Source organism: Phascolarctos cinereus, unplaced genomic scaffold (genome assembly GCF_003287225.1).
Source record: "Phascolarctos cinereus isolate Bilbo 61053 unplaced genomic scaffold, phaCin_HiC Scaffold_2;HRSCAF=192, whole genome shotgun sequence".
NCBI lineage: Eukaryota > Metazoa > Chordata > Mammalia > Diprotodontia > Phascolarctidae > Phascolarctos > Phascolarctos cinereus.
Window position 1 is genome coordinate 110,916,308 of NW_027555625.1, and position 19,544 is coordinate 110,935,851.

Sequence of the window (19,544 nt, forward strand, 5' to 3'; positions counted from 1 at the left end):
TTCATTACTCCTCTTCCTTGGGCATTTCTAGAATAACAACCCTAATCATGAATAATTTTTGAAAAATTTTTAACGAACTTTTTGAATAGGTGTCACTTTTTAAACCAGCAAAACAAGTTTTGAAGATACTAAAATCAGCATACAACGGAGCACAATACAGCCTAATGAATTTGATTCAATAGATGAAAACACCGACAAAGGCTAATCATTATAACATCAAGAGGGATAAAACGAGACATAACCTCACTAATGGCATACTTCACCATCATGAAGATCTAGCACAAAACCCAAAGTATAGAGTCAGGTCTAATGCTCCTTTTTATAAATTACATCATGTTGATTTCAACCCCCCCCCCCTCGTCCCCAACATTGCAGAGCCTCCTAGATGAGATACATAATAGCTCAAAAGGTCATCCTAAATGGTACAACTGTTAATAATTTGTTTGGAATCATACCAACCGACCAAACTGAACATACTTTTTTTAACCCAATAATCTCACTCTAGGGACCTCCAGGAAGTCAGACACAAGCAGATACCAAAATACTCATTCATAGCGGCACTCTGTAATAGCACAAGAACTGGAAAAATAGTTAAAACTAAAAACAGTGTATGAACTAATGAATTCTTGTGCAGTTAGAAATGAAGAAAGGCAAGAGAGCTGGCTTCAGAGCCAGGAAGACTTGGATCCAAGTCCTCCCTTTGACATATACTCTGTGACCTAGGACAAGTCCTTTAACCAATCCAGTGATTGGTTGTTTATATTTTGACAACTATATAATTCAATATAATTTGTTTGCTTTGCAATCCTATATATTTTACACATTTAAAAACATTCTGATAAAGGATTTAATGACTTTACCAATTACCAAAAGGGTCTCCACCACAAAAAAGATTAAGAATCTCTGTTCTAATTAGATTTGACATGCAGCAAAGGTGCTGCCTGCATTGGTAGAGGGAGTTTCTTCACCAGATAGTACACCTTACCAATAGATTTGGTGTCTTTCCTTTTAAGAAATGTGGAAAGATACGTCTAATAGCAAAACAAGCAGACATCTAATGTCCATGAATACATTCATGACAAAGGATACCAAACCTCTTTGTGGAAAAAAATAAAAGGTATTTTGAAAGGTTAAAAAAAACATTTAAGTCTCTCATAGATGAAGTGGGAAACTACTAGGACAAACAATTGTAAATGTCATTGAAAGAATTTCTTCCTGGTTTTTGCTTGTATCCCTAGCATGGGATACACCCAATGTATTCTTAAAACAAAATGGCTGCAGTAGCCTAGCTATCCATGTAGGAAAATTTGAGTGAATATTTATTGTCTAGGCTATGGTGTCATGATAACTTCAAGTGTTCCAACCACCATAAATACAGCTACAGAACTATGACTAGATGTACTAAACTCCATTTTTTATGCTTTCCAGAGATTTACTACAGCTACAACCTAGGAATTGTGACAGCTTTCACAAGGCATTAAATAGTTTTCTATTTAAATAGTTACAGTACAACTTTAAAATTACATTCATTATCATGAAGTGATTTGTCTTACAAAAAAAGCTTTAAAGTATATTTAAGATGTAGCATATAAACATTACACTGCGAACAACTTCTTTTTGGTTGAAGTTAAAATTAAAACATGGGTCACTAGAAAACAAATTCTGATAAATGCCTTTTCTGCTGCCTACTCAAAGAAGGTGGGCAGCTTGTAGAACTATGGTTCTGAATGACCAAAACCACCCCCTTAACACTAAGTTCTCAAGGCTTGACTGTACAGAGGATCTAACATTTCTTTAAGTTCTTCAATGTTTCTATCACAGAAGAAACTCAGGACCAAACATGCTCTTTTCTGTATTCCCTTTATCTACAACTTTATTTCCCTAAGTTCTGGTCCCTTCTAATTGTTGACCCATTTTTGTTCCAAACTCAAAATACTAGTCTAGCCATACCTTCTCTTTCTTTAATGAGATCATAGAATTTAGTTGGAATTAATCGGATATTAAAAGGAAACAAAGTAGAATGAGTTTATTTTAAGACAGCAATGAATGCAACTAAAAAGGCAGCTAGTTTTCCTGAAATTTGACGAAGTTCATTTTGGTTGACAAACGTTCTATTCCTTCACCTCCATTTCACAGAAAAAAAAAGGATAAAGTTTTATACAAGGGCACACCCACAACACTTGTGTTTAGAAATAGGTTGATAATCTGTTTGTAGACACATATATATATATATACACACATACACACACACACACATATGTTTCTGTAATTACACAGACCAATTGAAAATCTACATTTTCCTTGTGCATCATACAACTGTTTTTGTCCCAGTTTCCAAACTTTACCTTAAGTTTTGACTCAACACAAAGATGACCACTTTCAATAATACATCAATAATTTTGAGTCAATAAAGGAAAAATAAATGTAAACCAAGTTTATTTTGCTTTTAAGTAGTGTTCTTAAAGCACTACAGCATGGTAAACAATGTAAATTAGTATAAGTCATCTCAAAAGCCAGAGTTTTTTTTAATGAGTTGTTAAAAAGATGCAGCCTATTCTAACAGGATAAATATTTTTAACCATTTCACTTCGAGTTAATGAAGGCTCACAAATGAGCAACACTCCTCATTGAGGAAAACAAAAAGCTGTTGTCGACAAAGCGACAGCACACACACACAAACAAAAAGAACTGTGTAAAAATAACTAACTGTGTTCCCATACTCTTTGAAGTTGCTTTACAATGGGATGATATGCACATGATCTTGCTGCAAACTTGCCATACAGACTTGTAATACATGTAGTCTAGCCATCCAATTCAGTCCAAGTAGTGCTACCTTCAAGACAATGCAGCACTATAATAATCCTTTAACAACGCAATTGTTTTACTCATTACCTTTTCTTCTAGACTGAAATATAGGCTAGAAAGAAAATGCTCCCTAATTAAAAATTGGTATTGTTACAGGAAAAAATTGTATAATTTTGCAATAGAATTTACAAGTATATTTTTCAAATTCAATTTGCTTCTTCCCCCCATCCCAGCCACAAAATGGGCATGAAGTAATATTGTTTTTTAAAATGCCTTAATTCTCAACTTCATGCAAATCTAAATAAAGATGACCAAAACAAAAGCTTAAACATTGGAAGGATATTTCACAGAAAATTTCTTATACAAAAAACACATAAGAAAAAGGGCCACTAGGTGACATTTTAATTTACAAATTGGCATCATTTTGGTCAACAAATATCCAAATGCTGTTTTCTTCTACCACAACAAAGCAGCTGTACAGAAAAAAAACCAGCATAACTTGTTTTGATTTTTAATCGCACATTTCTTCAGGAATTTCATGTGGATTAAGGATGCCAGGGACAGACATCTGAAGTTTATGTTTTTCTTCCTGAGCCTGTCGAAGGGCTGTTTCTCTTTCTTCTAAAAACAGGTCAGATGTATCTTCTCCTGCAAATTCCTGTAAAGAGGGTCATTTAAATGCTTATTTCACATAACAAACTCAGTAGTTTGTTTTTCTTTTAAAAAGATATTTCAAATAAAAAGAAATGCCAAAATAAAAAAAATTCACAATTAAAAAGTTTTTCCAGAGTAAAACCATTATTAAGCATTATTTCTCAAATAAATGTCACAGGGTAAAGAAAGAATAATGACCATCTTCAACTCGGCTAAATTGGCATGGCAATTTAGGCCAGGTTGTCAAAATTTTTGTTTTATTGGTGTATCAAAGCCACTAAATATAGTAATTATCACAAGAGGAACTGAAAGCCTATTCTTCTAAAAAATATTTATCTCCTAGGAAAAGGTATTGACAATTAACTCACTTTTTTACTCAGTGAAATAGGTTACAGGGTGCCCAAAAGTCTTAGTGCAGTTACTAAACATTAAATATTGAGCAAATAAACACATAAGCTATATATATGTAAGCCCTACCTAGCATTATAATATAAAATATTAGAAACTACATTGGTATATCATTTGATCTTCAGTATAAGCAAGATGATGTATGTACTCTTATAGGACTGAAAAGAATTTAGATGTGTAAGGGGAAAAGATTATTCAATTCTTAATTTAACTTTTTCCTTTTATACTAAAAGGAAGCCAAGGACCTTCAGAGAACTCAAGCAACTTACCAAGTTCACATTTACACAGTGCTTAGTGCAGAGTAAAAACAGCATTCAAAATCTGGATTCTAATACTCCAAGATCTATTCCACACCCTCCCCATTAATAAATAATATGAACAGACACAGAAACACAAATTGTATGGCACTTATGAAAATCATCTCACTTAATCCTTGGAATCCTACCTCGTAGGTAGGTGCTATTATTATCCCCATTATACAGGTGAAGAAACAGTTAAAGAGGAAGGTCTTCAAAGAGCTTTAAGTGTCTATGGTAGGATTCAAAAGTCAATTCTCCCCTGCTATTATCAATACTATTCATTGGGCCATCTACTACGCAGGTCTTTTAACTCTAAAATTCTTTCCTAAGTGTTCTTAGCTATCTTACAGGTCAAATTACTGGTACTTTAGGGATTAACTCCGTCTAGCATGAGAGCCAACATAAGTTGTACCTGGTATTAAAAACTATCAGTACAGCAGTGGTGTCAAATTCAAATAGAATTGGGAGCCATGAAACCACTATGCATGAGAATACCTGGAAGCAGAAAATTAACTAAGCCACAAATGAACATTTATTCATGTTTTACAGTATTTTTAAAGTTTTGTTAATTATTCCCCCAATATATTTTAATCTGATTCAGCAAAATTTGGGAGTGTTTCAGGTCATGTGTTTGATACCCTTGGAGTAAAATACAATTGAGATTCCAAGTGAATTTAACCTTAGAATCTGGCTTTCTTGGGTGATATCCAATTTTTGATAGCTTGTTACGGCTAATGAATTTAAATACACTAGTACTGACACCAGTACTCCCTCCCCACACACCTTTACATTCCCTTATGAAATTTCCGTAAGTTTGAACAGTTCAATTTAAGACCTATGTGAACACAAAAAAGCAGAAAAATCAACCTATTAAACTATATTTGCCACTTATGAATGCTGGAAGAGAAAGCATGACAAGATTGTTTAATCAAAATTTCAACTGATAATCGCCAGTCAAACATAATCTTTAAAATGTAGAATAACAAAAGCTCAATTTGTGGCCAACTGCAACACAAGGAATTCATTATAATATAAACTACTATAAAACACAGGAAATAAATTCCAAATATATGACATACAAAATTTTTGAAAGTGGATTTTTTTTAATTGAGGGGAATAAGGGGCAGCAAAATAAAGGTGGGGGATATATGAAAGGTAATATAAGAAAAATGAGAAAATCAAATGTGTATTAACTTTACATCTCTTTCCTATGGCAGCCTCATATACTTACTTAAGGACATTCGGGCTCCCTCATCACAATATCACCACTGCTGCCTTTTTTCTTTTTTAACCTCCTGATGCATCTTGGAAATGAATAAAAATCTTCCTAATATATCCAAGGGCATATCCCCTATTTCTATTCCTGAAATTCCCTTTCTGTTTCAGTATAATCCTAACTCTGATTCCCTTCATATTACTCCCCAAAGTAGGGTTAAACCTTCAACTAATAAGCAGGATCCAAATAGAATATAAGATCTAACATACGTAATTTTGCTTTGTAGGCAGGGTGAGGAACCTCTAAGTCCTCAAGTGTGATACTTTGATTGAATCTAAACCTCAAATCCCCTTAAAAGGAACTGTTATGTAAAACTCAGTCAAAAGGCCCCAAGCCTGACCTATCCCATACTTAATTAGTTTTAATAAACTAAAAGGATCCTTTGAAGGTACAACATGTTATCTACATCCATCTATCCTCCACAGTAATGAAGTTGGTATTACAAGACAATCTAAATAACATACCTTTATCTGTACCAGGAAATCCCTAAGATGTTCCTTGAAAGCAGGGATATCCTGATTTAAACTGAAGAGTCCTGTTACAAACAGTTTAACTTGAGCACTGAAAAATAAAAACAGTGATGAAATCATCAACATTTCTACAAATTGTGCTCAGAAGGCAAATTTTAAAGAATACACTTACTCCTGCAGGTGAGGGAAAGCAGATTTGAGAAGATTAGCCACATACTCCTGAATAAACATTTGGTTGTTAACTGGGTTTCCAGGATTTAATGGTGTACTTATTTTTCCTTCTTCTACTAAATTAAACATGTATGCAAGAATTGAAGCATGCATTGTTAAACCTGTGGATAATATGAAAATCATCAATATTGTTAGAGGCTAACACCACAGATGATACCTACTGCAGAATTCAGAACTTGACCTCATGTTCTTACCAGCAGTATGCGAGGTGTCTGTTACAACTGAAAAGATGTGCTGAAGGATATCACAGAAATAGGTCTGATAGAAACTCTGAGCAGCAGCTTCTTCTTGTGCAACATTTTGCAAGAGTGTAAAGAGTATTTGTAGGCCTAAAATATATAGAACAAAAACTTAACAAATCTTTATCATGTTATTGACGATAGATAATATTGATAAAGCATCAAAATTATATTTAAGCTTACAGAATCACTTATATTGAAGGCATAAAGTGGCACATATACAATATGTTCTATTTCCCCACTAATCCTATTTTAACACAGCAAAGTAAAAATAGTGGATAATTTAACATGACTTCATTGGAGTGACTTCATACCCTTTTCTACTACAAAATTCTTCACATAAAATTTATCTTTTGAACCATTCCAACCTGAATGAGGGCTACGGCACAGAAATACTTAAATGTAATATAACCTTTTAAGTGAGATTTATCTATGTACAAGCCATATTTAACCACTCTACTGTATTATACATCTTACAAGGGGAGAAATTTAATTTTACTATCTTTTAAATGTATACTTTCAGATAGAATCCGCTTTCTGTTCTGCTGTATGTATGGAATTGGGGGGGGGGCATTAAGTACAGAATTTAAAAAATTAAATTTAAATAAAATTTTTATTGCATTGCACAGCTTCAACTCAATTCTTCCTTCCCCTGTACCACATACCTACAGAATGGAAGAAGGCCAAGAGATAGAGGAATCATACTATTATCAATTCTTCCAAGTGCAAACAGTACAACAATCCAGCTCAATCCATTACTATCAAATTACATTTTACAAGCTTTTAGATTTCAGCATATTCTACTCGTATTTTGAATTCAAATTTGTAATGTTAAGATACAAATTACTATATTGTCTTGTTAAGATACAAATTACTATTTGTATCATATCCTTATTGTATCCTATCTTATAGTTTGAGAAATAAATGAATACCTTAAGAAAACAGTTCAAGTAAATATTAAAGATCTTGGAGAGGGTGAATGACAAGGACTAGATATTCGATATTCTTTACCTGTATCTGCAACATTCCTCATAGTATGCTTGAAAGCCCAGATGATGGAATCCAAAACTAACTTAAATTGTGCAGGTGGAATGGCCAGGAAGGCTGGGAAACAATGAGAATTCACAGCCTGAAGTAGTAAGAAAAAGTTTGTTCTGTGTTCAGGATATTCTTCAAAGTCCTGCAGAGGGAAGGTGTTAAAAAAAAAAAGTGAAGTTTATATGCCACTGTTTATTACCTAAGGTTGCACAGAGCCAAAGAACTGTGAGAACTATTGCCACTAGGCTGTATGACCTTGGCAATCATGTCTATCTTTTTCCTAATGCTGTCATGCATATCAAATGAGAATGAATGTGAATGTACTATAAAAACTGAACTTTTATTTAGTTGCCTATCACCTTTTAATAGTTTTAATACACTAACAGTTCTGGGGTCAACTTTTTCAAGGCCAAACACTAACGTGTCGGTGAGTAACTGAAAAGCTGCTGTAATCTGTTAATCAACAGGCATGTGCCAGGAGTTCCCAAGTTTTTTTTTTTAAATGGGTAAGGCATTTGGGGTTAAGTGACTTGCTCAGGGTCACACAGCTAGTGAGTGTGATGTGTCTGGGGCCAAATTTGAACTCAGGTCCTCCTGACTCCAGGGCTAGTGCTCTATCCACTCCACCACCTGGCTGCCCCTGTAATCCAAGTTTTGAAGCACTATACATAAACCTGGTAATTTGTAGGAACATCATATCATACATACCATTAAATCTTAAGTAGATCTCCATTTAGTCATGGAAGTATGCCATTTTGAACTTGTTATGTATTAACAAGTGTATTAATGAAAATAGAAGCTAAAAATCTTCACACTTTTTTTGGGGAATCAAACACATTAAACTTATATAAGGTATGTTTGTGTTTTAGTTAAGAATCGAATGAAAATGCTAGCACATGACTTGTCAGACATTTGCAGACAACAGTTTAAAGAATGCAAAGCATACACAGCAAATGCCAGAATAAAACCAAAACATCTGCATTTTCTTGTCACACTTCTTTGGAAAAAGGATAAGGCAATTATGACAAGGGATTCTTAGATACCATCTATACCTAATCTATTTTAAGAACACTACCTTTTATGCAGGTATATTAAGTACCATATGGAGATTACCCTCATTGTAAGTAGCTACTCGAGGTCAAAGACCATGGTACTTCTTATTTCTGTGTCTATTCCAAATGACATCCTCATACTACTCAACTTATCTTTATTATATTTATCTGTCACTTTATCAATAATCTTAGGAAAATGTAAGAAAGAAAAATCAAAACAAGTATTAGGTTTAAACTCACACTGAGCAAACTGATAAAGATGACAAGAAGCAGAAATAGTCAACAATTGAAGGTTTGTGGTAAGACAGAGTCACTGATAAACATGGTTGACTGTTGACTTGTTAAGCATAATAAATTGGCCCAACCAAATTGGAAATCAATTTGGAGTAATGCTCTAACAACTTCAGGAATACGGAGAAAAGAGAATCAGGAAGCAAAAATACATTTTCTAGTATGTCCACACAACTTACCAACCCTTTGGTTTGATGATACCATAGGAATGACTTAGAGCTAAAAAGGACCACAGAAGTTCTAACCCTCTTTAGGTTTATGTTCTAAGAAGGATAATAAGAAAAACCAGTATTCATAGTCAACTCTTCATAATAGCCCTTTCAGTAACAAAAAACCAGAAACAAAGTGAGGGCTTGTTAACTGAGACGAAAACTAAACAAATTGTACTAAAACCATAATGTAATATTTACTAGGTATCTGTGATTGAAATACAGTATTATTCAATTTCTATTAAGAAACATCAAATGAGGCACTCAGAATGACCACAATCACATAAAAGATAAATGCTAAAAAATATGAGATTTGAAATCAATGTAACGATTAACTTTCCCAAACAATGATGAATTGGTATACCTTACAGGGAGACAAAAGAATGGGGCACACGCTTTCAGATGTTTCCTTTTACCTAACTGCACTTTGTTACAAGGGAAGGTCTTGAGACACACCTGAGAAGTAAAACTAATGAAAAGGGATTGGACTATGTGGAAGCACTGATTTAAATGAATAAAGATTAATGTAACGATGCTACTTAGTATGTTCTGTCTACAGAATTATGCAAGCAATTTATGCACTGCTAGAATTATGGCCATTATTAGGTTGTTACTTTTGAAAAATGACCAAAGTAATGGTCACTATTTACAGGATTATGATGCCTATTAGAAGTTACTGCCAAAATCAGGATCTAAGTAGTATACCTTGTTGATCATATTTAATGTGCATTCAAAAACAGCATCAAATATCTGAGGTATTTCAGCCGTGATGTGCCCCCCTAATTTGTTGACAATGATGGCCATCGTACTAAGTACTTCTGGTTCTCTAGCAGCTGGAACATTTCTCTGGTAATCAATTAGAACTGCATCCAACAAAGGAGGAACGAAATTTTCTGCTACCTGTTAAGAGGCAATAAAATAAAGTTTTAATCTGTAAATCTGAAACTATGAATTTTCTGTATCATTCAATACTGGATCATCATTTACTATATGACTTACAGTAGGTTATATATAATCTTAACAGAAAATAGTCAAATCTAATAATGGAAAAAACCTAGAGGAACATTTTAAAGTTCTACTGTCTTAACTATAGTAACTCTTATATTTTCTAACCCAAACCCTTAATATACACAATCAGGAAACATCCAGCAATATCTTATAATATTTTTTCAGCAAGTATAACTAAGAAATATAGGGGGAGGGACAAAATGCAAGAGATTGGTGTTAAGAGGGGTTCCACGCTCATCATATAAAATTTAAAGAAAATACATGACTCATTTATAAAGTGCTAGCTCCTTCAAATGAATTAAATCAAAACCTTACATAATTTACCTTTGGAATCAAAAAGTCAAATCAATTTACTAAATGCTTTCTGAATTAATATGCACATAAATGTGTATAGTACAACTAGGTGGTCCTGAAGAGAGAGCACCTGGATTGGAGTCAGGAAGACCCTAGTTCAAATCTGGCCTCAGACACTTACTAGCTGTGTGACCCTGGGTAAGTCACTTAACCTTGTTTGCCTCAGCTTCCTCATCTGTAAAATGAGCTGGAGAAGGAAGTGAAATCACTCCAGTATCTTTGCCAAGAAAACTCTAAATGGAGTCATTAAGAGTCAGACATAACTGAACAACAATCATATATACACACATACTAACTTGTTTCCTACCCACCTAAACCACTTAAATAAGAAATCGAAAACAATTCTCATGTGAATTATTTGCATTGGTATTTTAAAATTTTTAATAAAAATATCCCAAATTGCCTGGACTAATGATTCCATATCGACACACTTCCAACCCTTGACAAAAATATGAACACTGCACAGAACCTAGAAATTACCTGCCAATACAAATGTAAAGGCAGTTTCTTCTACTGACACACAAGTTTCTTTTGCAGAGAAGAAATCTGCTTCCCTGTAATTCATACATCTCAACCCCAGTTTTGCCACCTGGAATCTCAAAGAGTTAAGTCCACTCTCTCTTCCTATTCCTTAGAATAGCCTTTGAAATATTTTAAGATAGCAAATTTCTTGTAGGCATCACTTTTTCTACACAAACACCCTCAGGTCCACTTCAACCCACTGTATCTATGCTATGGGATCGTTTGTCTTCTCCCTAAGTTTTTCTCATCCTGTACTTGAAAAACTGCTGTTTTAGGGGAAAAACATTTAGAAAGTTTAAGTGGTTCAGAAACAAATGTTTCTCCAGGAAAATTCTCTTCATTAACATCTTCCTTCCTCTAAATGGACATTGGAGACAAACACAAATCATTTTGCCTCTTGCTAAGTAAAACACTGAATGCTATTTGTTTCATAAATAATAAGAAAACTGTTTAACATCTATTTTCCCTTACTTAATGGTTTCCCTTCATATTTTAGCTATACTTATTTTGTTTAAGCCTAAGAACTTTTCAATTAAAATTGTTGATCTTTTTTTTGTGTGTGTGAGGCAATGGGGGTTGACTTGCCCAGGGTCACACAGCTAGTTAAGTCTCAAGTACCTGAGGCCACATTTGAACCCATGTGCTCCTGACTTGAAGGCCCGGAAGTCTATCTACTGCACCATCTAACTGCCCCTCATCTTATTTTCTGTAATCCTTCATATACCTTGCTTGATAAAGAAGTCCTCCCCCATGCTTTAAATTAATACAAATGAAAAGTTCTCTACCTCATGTCCAGATTGGGGGGGGGGGGAAGAGAAGAATGACCCTTGTTGGGGATGTGGGAGGACACTAATAATGTAAATAAAATTTTGGAAAACTAAATAATTCTCATCAATGTACTAACCATAGCCATAGTCAATATATGGCTATTTTTTTTCTGACTACGCTAAAAAAAGAGTTTTTCTAAAATTCATTTCAAATATTTAGGAACAGTTCAGTTCTCTAATATTATGATTATTTTAGAACTGTAATATGTAAAGAACTTAACATTTATAGGGCACCATTTAATATTTTATACATCCTTCTAAATGAGAACAAAAAACCCAAACAGAAATAAAGTTCCTACTTACCATCTGCGGATCATTAGACCGGCTCACCCAACCAGATATTAATTTTAAAGTTTCTCTTTTTACTGTTCGCATACTTCTAATCAAGGGTTGTTTTGTAACCATTTCACCTAAAAAAAAGTAAGATTTAATAAAATTCTATAAATGTATTTAAAAGCTGGTAGGTACTATTTGTTATATCTCAAAAATTAACTTACTAGTATATACTATTGATTTTTAGGGCTGGAAAAACTTAAGTTACTGAGTCCAATAATTGTTAATATTGAATTCTTATTTTAAAAGTTATTTATCCGTGGCCATATTTCCAAAGTATTATCAGCAACTAAAGCCTGACCAAGAATATAAATGCGATTTTTTGACATCTACAAAAACCTACAATGAAGAAGCCGCTGTTTCACTTAAACCGAAAAGAAAAAATATTGAAGGAATCAGAATGGGCAATGAGGTAATAAAACTATGCCATTTTGCAGATGATGATGTGATATTTGGAAAATCTTAAGAGTTTAATTTTAACTAATTTAAACAACAATTTTAGAAAAGTAATAGCATATAAAACAAACCAAGGGCAGGGAACCTGTGGCCTGAAGCATTTAGAAGGCCTCATGTGGCCTTACATGTGGATTTGACTGAATCCAAATTTTACAAAATAAAAGAATTTGTTCTGTAAAATTTGGATGCAGTCAAAAGGCCACACGTGGCCTTAAAGCCACAGCTGACCCACCCCTGAAATAACCAAAATACCAACAAGACGCTGCCAAATTTAAATAACTGGAAAAAATATTGAGTGAGCAGTCAATAGAGATGACAATTCTATCAGAGCCAATCTACTTATTCAATATCATCCCGATTAAATGACTAAAAAATTATTTTACTGAAGTAGAAAAAATAACATTCATTAGAGGAACAAATGGTGAAGAATATCAAAGAAATTAGCAGAAAAAAAAAAGTAAAGCAAGGAGATTTAACTATCAAAACTATCTGGTGCTGGCTAACAAACAGAAAGGTGCGGCGGTGGAATAGTAGATACACAATACCCAGCAATAAATGCTTTTAAGTAATCCTGTGTTTGACAAATAAATGTAAAGATTTAAGCTTTTAAGATAAAAATTGTTAGGAAAACTGGAAAGCAGCTAACAGAAATTGGGCAGACCAATACCTTACACCATTTACCCAAGATAAGGTCAAAATAGATACATGCCCTAGATATAAAGTGAGCTATCAGAAAATTAGAACATGGAACATATTATGTAAAAGGCTTAATTTATGGACAGCAGAATTTATGAGTAAACAAAAGATAGAGAGCAACATGAAAGCAGAATAACTGATTATATTAAATTTAAATAGAAATAAAACTAATGTAGCCAAGAAATGGAAGGAGAGAATTGGGGCAAATTTTTATAGATGGTTCCTTGGATAAAGGACTCATCTCAAATATTTAGAGAACTTTGTCAAATTTATACGAATGAGGCATTCCCCAATTTTTAAATGGGTCAAAGGATGTGAACAGGCAGGTTTTTTTTGAAGGGAAAAAACCCTATATTGTCACATGAAAAATGCTAAGTTATTACTGATGAGAGAAATGCAAATTAAAACAACTGAAGTATTCACACCTATCAGATAGATAAAACGACAGAAGGGAAAAATGACAAATGTTGGAGGGGATGTGGAAAAACCGGGACACTAATATGCTGTTGGTGGAACTGTGAACTGATCCAACCATTTGAGAGCAATCTGGAATTCTGCCCAAAGACTTATATTCTAAAATATTTATAGCAGCTCTCTTTGTGGTGGAAAAGAAATGGAAATTGAGGGGATGCCCGTCAATTGGGGAATAACTGAAAATTTTTTTATATGATTGTCATGGAATACTGCTGTGAAGAAGAAATGATGAGTAGGCTGACTTTAGAAAAATATGGAAAGAGCTGCATGAAGTAACGAAGAGGGAAATGAGCAAGGCCAAGAGAACGTTGGAGTCAATAACAATAATACTGTTCTAAGAACTTAGTCCTTTTGATTATAAATACTCTAATCAACCACAAAGGACCTATAAAGTTAGATACTATCCACGTCCAGATAGAGAATAACTAGAAGTGTGCACAATATGTGTTTATAAATCTGTGTCAAATGGTGGCAAGGCAAATTTGGGTCAAGGAGGAAGGAAGACGGTTTGGAACTTGAAATTTAACAAAAAATAAGTAGAAAAGAAGTAGCTGTGAGGTCTTATGTTTAATAAAAGGTGTTTGTTTCTATATCCTACATAGGTTTAAAAATTTATGTTCAATCTACTTAAAGTTTTAACTTCTGGAGACTGCCTTTTGTACACTCCTATGCTAGATGAAATACACCATATATTTATTATAGGAGATATATAAGTGAACATTAAATTGGTGTTTTCCTAGAATATTACTGGAAAGTCTCCCTCCATCAACTGGCCTCTCTCACGAAGATGAACAGGTCTCAGGAGGGTCAAGTCCTCATTGACTCAGAGTCAGACCCTGGGACTCTTCTCAGCAATTCCAATTTCATTTCACAATTTCACTATGCCTAGGCCCCCAGTACACTTAAATATTAGAGAAGCCCAGGTTTCAACTGTGTCTTTACGCAGATAACATTTCAAAATACTTTTTTTCTATGACAAAACACTTTTGAAGATTCTTATTATATGCTTAGAGTAAGATAGATTATTCCTCATGTACAAAACCAGGCCAAACCAAATATAACCTCAATTCCCATACCTATCCTATGTCAATTCACAATGGATATTACTATACTGTCCTAATTTCCTGAAAATTAAGTTATCTTTTGAGATAAATAATTGGACTAATCTTGGCCATGTTGTACAAAGTGAAAGGAAATATACTTACACCAGAAAGATTTTCTACTTACTGCAGTAAAAAAGAATTTAGAAACACTTACCATTGGCCTGGATAGCTGCAGAAATATTTTCACTGAGGCACTTGTACACATTGAGCATATCTAAATAAATCCGTCCAAGTTGAATTACAAAGGGGTGACCAACAGCTTTACATGCTCTTACATTTGTTTTCAAAATACTTCCAAGCTGCTTAACTGTTTCAGGATCCTTAAGTATATCCACATTCTGTAAGAAAAAATTTATTTCATATCTGACACATAATAAACCCCAAAATGATACAGTAAAACAGTATATAAAGACATATATACAGGATATTATCTCTTTAGACAAATTTCTGGTAGTAATACAGTTTTAGGAAGTGTAATGCCAGAGAAAATGTAGTAAAGTATACCAGACATATTCTTCAACTGTACCAATTTTTTTCTAAATGAGAGCAAAAGAATTCTCTACATTATCGTGCACAGACAATAAATACAATATACCCAGCCCAAGTATTGACAATCTAACAAGGCAACTTTACAAAACAGCCATTCACAGTACTAATTTAATTCCAAATTATCTATATTATAGGGCTGGTTTGTCATTTTAAAATCTAAATATCTGCAATTTAACGTACTAAACTGGTAGAAATGAAATAAAGTTGTATCTAAATGAAAAGGGGGGAACGTAACAGTCGGTTTTCCAATTATAGGAGCAGTCAAGCCTAGGTAATATATTCATAGAATCAAAGTACTATCATACAAATAAAGACTGTATTTTATAGACAGAATTTACAAGTTCCCACATACCCACAGGCAACCATAGTGCCCTGACACAGCATACAGTTCATTGCATATTATAATCTTTTGATATAGTATATATAATATATAATTAAAAAAAAAGTTTTCAGTATCAGTATTTATTCTTTGAATCCAAAGCCTTATCAAAATATTTTGAAGTTTAATGATTCTCTGTGAGTGCTTGTGCCATTTATATACACACCATAATCTCTTTAAACCTTCTCATTTCATTCTTTTTCATACGGTCTGTTGTTCAGTCATTTTTCTTTCATGTCTGAGCCACTAGGATCCCAATTTGTAAGAGGTTTACCACTTCCTTTTTTACCACTTTCCTCTTTTTATAGATGAAGAACTGAGATAAACAGTTAAGTGACCTGCCCAGGATTACCCGGCTAGTGAATGTCTCTGGCCAGATCTGAATGCAGTAAATGAAGATTCCCGATTCCAGGCCAAGCACTCTATCCACTGTACCACTATACTGCCCATATATTCTCTAGAGACTCATCATGTTAAGGTATGATGATTTCCCTCTCATTTTTTACACTAAAGAGGCACCAAATCATGATTCAGGATACCCATTCACTTTCATTCTTGCCACATAGGCCAAATTTCTTGGCAGGCATTTGTATTTAAAACATATCTTTTAAAAACCACTCCTTGCACATGAATCATTTAACATGCTTATATACCCTATTTATGCCAACTACACAGCTTCAAAAATGTACCAAAGAGAAATCCAAATCAGCCGTCTAGTTTGTTCCTAATCCATGCCTTTGTTATACATAAGTTGTCCCTAATGCCAAGAATTGAACTCCCTCCTCATTGCCAGCCTCGTAGAAATCCCTAGTTTCTTCAAAGCCTAATAGGCTAGTCTAACTATACAGCTGCATGGAGAATATATTTTTCATCCATATTGTCTTTCTAGCATGGATGGTTAGCACAACTGCTATGCACTACTGTTAATTTCACTGAGGAAGCCTATAGTATTTTCCACGTGCCAAAGCAATTTCTAACAGCATTTTAGAAAACATCTGAACTCCAACAGAGAAACCCTTTTCCTTGGACTTCACAAAGGAGACTTTCTATGACAATGATGAATGAATGTCTTGGGGGGGGGGGGAGGATGTCTTTGTATGAACATCTTGCTGTTTACTATTTCATAGAACGCCAAAAGTCAGTGACTCCATGAAATTACTGCTCTAATTGTATGTATAATAAAATTTCACAAAATTCTTATGTATTCATATACAAACACCTTCTAGGCTGAATTTTGTTCTCACAAGTCAAATATAGACAGAGCATCCATGACTTAATTTATGAGTAGTATGCTATCTTTTCTGACATGAATCACAGCTGTTATTGTACGACTTATTAAATAACCTCACAGTATATTGGTCTACACCTATTTGAAAAACTAGGTCTATGCCCATTTGATTGCTAAGGCACTTCTTTCCCAAAACATCAGTGACTCCTAAGATTTTCCAAGAAAGTCATAAAGAACACTTACTTTTGTGGCTTGCTGAATTATGCTGTCCCACACTTGATTAGGAAGTAGCATGTATTTTTCTATCAAATGTTCTTGTACTGTTTGGTCAGTTTGTGCACCAATCATGTACCCAACAGCTTCATAAAATGTATGAACCTAGTATGAAAAATAAAATTACACTCACCAATTTGAAAACTTTTGGTGCTTTTCATATTAATGAGCTTCCCTACTCATGCCCCATTATTAAAAACTTGCTTCACAACATGAATAATCGGAGACTTCATTCCAGCCCCCTCTTCATTGTAGAGCAATTTCAAGTAGAACCTACAACTATAATAAAACATCATCTATGGCATGTTCACAGTTCACCTTCTGGCTTTAAATTTTATCCTTATAAAGATACCAATATCAGAAAAGCTAAACAATGCTCACTATGAGGACTCACTTCATCTAAGGAACCACAACTGAACTTGGTAATTGCCCCAACTACTACTGATGTAGTCCATTTCTCTCCCATTACCATCAGTAAGATACTTTATAAAACTGCTGACCACCTAGGAAGCATACCTGCTGAGGTTGAAGATCACAAATGATAGTGTTAATGTTGTTCAAAATCTCATCAATGAATGGCATTACTTCTCCAACCTGAACTTGAACGAAATGCCTGCGGCATTTTTGGGCTATTTTTATGAAGGTATCACAGGCCATATCCTGGACACCATCATGGGTTTCTAAACAAAGAAAAAGCATTTAAGTATTTTATTCTCACCAAAAGAAAATTAAAGAGGCATAATGAGAAATTTAAAACTTACCATGCATGAATTCAAATAACTTGTTGACTACAGTCTTCAAAAATTTCCAATGAGCTCTCAAAAACCTTGGATATTGACCTACTATGTACATGATATTTGATGCAATAATAGCTTTATTATCTTTGCCTCTTTTCTGTTCACATAATCCTAAAAGATCCTGTAATGTAGCAGAAAATCTCATTTAGAGAACGCTGACAATTCGACTGAAAAAAATTTTCTTCCAATCACTGTAGAGAAGATAATCTTTTTCTGGAAATGAATTACCTACAGCTTTTTGAGAGATTCTCCAAGAAAGGGAAAAGCACATGTGTATAACATATATACACAACGGTTTTATCTTTTGGCCAACAAGTAGAAAAGGAAGAACAAAAGTGAAGAGTGACAAGATGCTTTTTGCCATTGCTATTCTTATTCGTGGTATGTCAGACAAAGTCCAACACTGTCTGAGGTGTGTGAGACCATTGAATTACTGTTGCTGATTGGAAATTAAGAACTTCTTCTATGTCCTATGTAGTTGAATAACAGGAACCAAAATCCCATGTGTTATATGAGTTAAGCAAAGGAGTGAAATTAAGTTAAAGTTAAGGGTTTCTAACAGAAATTTGTATTTAGAGTAGATGTTTTTCACCTTTTTTTTTGTTTCACTGGCCCATCCTTGGCAACCTATGGAACCGGTTCTCAAAATATTTTTTTGTTGTTGTTGTTGTTGTTTTAGGCAATTGGGGTTAAGTGACTTGCCCCTGGTCATACAGTTAGTTAGTGTCAAGTGTTTAGTCTGAGGCCGCATTTGAACTCAGGTCCTCCTGACCTGAGGACCAGTGCTCTATCCACTGCGCCACCTAGCTGCTCCTCAGAATATTTTGGAATGCATACAATGATACAGGCAGGATTACACAAAGGAAACCATGATATTGAAACACAAAACCTGTTTACAGACCCCAGATTAAGGAGTTCTGACTTAAAAGACTCAGGGGTGATGGCAGCTGGAACTCTGTTCTATTTCAACAAAAAAATACAGGTTTCCAAGATGTGACAAACTATACCCATTAGCAATTTTATTATCATTCTAACATTTACTTGTATCCACAGTAAATATTATTTACATGGTGCTTTAAGATTTATATCATGCTTTTAACATAATACTCTGAATTAGATAGTAGTATTATATATTCTTTCAAAGTTTAGTAAACTTTTGGTTAGGATCACACAATCAAGGGTCTTAGTCTAGGTTCAAACCCAAGTTTCCTGACTCAATGTCTAACCAGGCTCCCCACCAGGCTTCATAGATTTATAAGAGAAACAAAGGCATAGAGCTCAAAATCCACATACACTTGCAACATACCTTTATGACTGTAACAAGAAACCTTTTCTCATCCTCTTCATGCATCGCTCCACTAATTGAGCCTATTGCCCAACATAAAGTGTTCAAATTTTTCCAAGACCATTCTGTTCCATTCACCTGATTGTGAAGTTTTTCAGTCATTATTCTTTCAGTATCTGCATAATCCAGATGTGTAAGATAGACTAAAAAAGGGAAGCAGAAGGGAATAAGCATTTACATAGTGCCTACTAAGTGATAGGCATTGTGCTAAGCACTTAACAAATGACT

General features: G+C 34.1%; 1 protein-coding gene across 2 annotated transcripts in view; it reads right to left on the minus strand.

Annotated features, from left to right (window-relative positions):
• Window positions 1-2,000: 2,000 nt before the first annotated feature.
• The window catches only part of XPO1 (exportin 1), a 60,286-nt gene continuing 42,742 nt past the window's right edge, over window positions 2,001-19,544 (minus strand). For both annotated transcript variants that reach the window (XM_020985488.2, XM_020985489.2), the window contains 12 exons: window positions 19,278-19,459; window positions 17,936-18,092; window positions 17,691-17,854; window positions 17,145-17,279; window positions 14,900-15,083; window positions 11,987-12,093; window positions 9,678-9,872; window positions 7,394-7,562; window positions 6,338-6,472; window positions 6,085-6,244; window positions 5,907-6,003; window positions 2,001-3,463 (listed from right to left, as the gene is read on the minus strand). In XM_020985488.2, coding sequence (XP_020841147.1) covers window positions 3,317-3,463; window positions 5,907-6,003; window positions 6,085-6,244; window positions 6,338-6,472; window positions 7,394-7,562; window positions 9,678-9,872; window positions 11,987-12,093; window positions 14,900-15,083; window positions 17,145-17,279; window positions 17,691-17,854; window positions 17,936-18,092; window positions 19,278-19,459 — 1,832 coding nt within the window. In that variant the 3' untranslated portion in view covers window positions 2,001-3,316. The remainder of the gene's footprint in view (window positions 3,464-5,906; window positions 6,004-6,084; window positions 6,245-6,337; window positions 6,473-7,393; window positions 7,563-9,677; window positions 9,873-11,986; window positions 12,094-14,899; window positions 15,084-17,144; window positions 17,280-17,690; window positions 17,855-17,935; window positions 18,093-19,277; window positions 19,460-19,544) is intronic.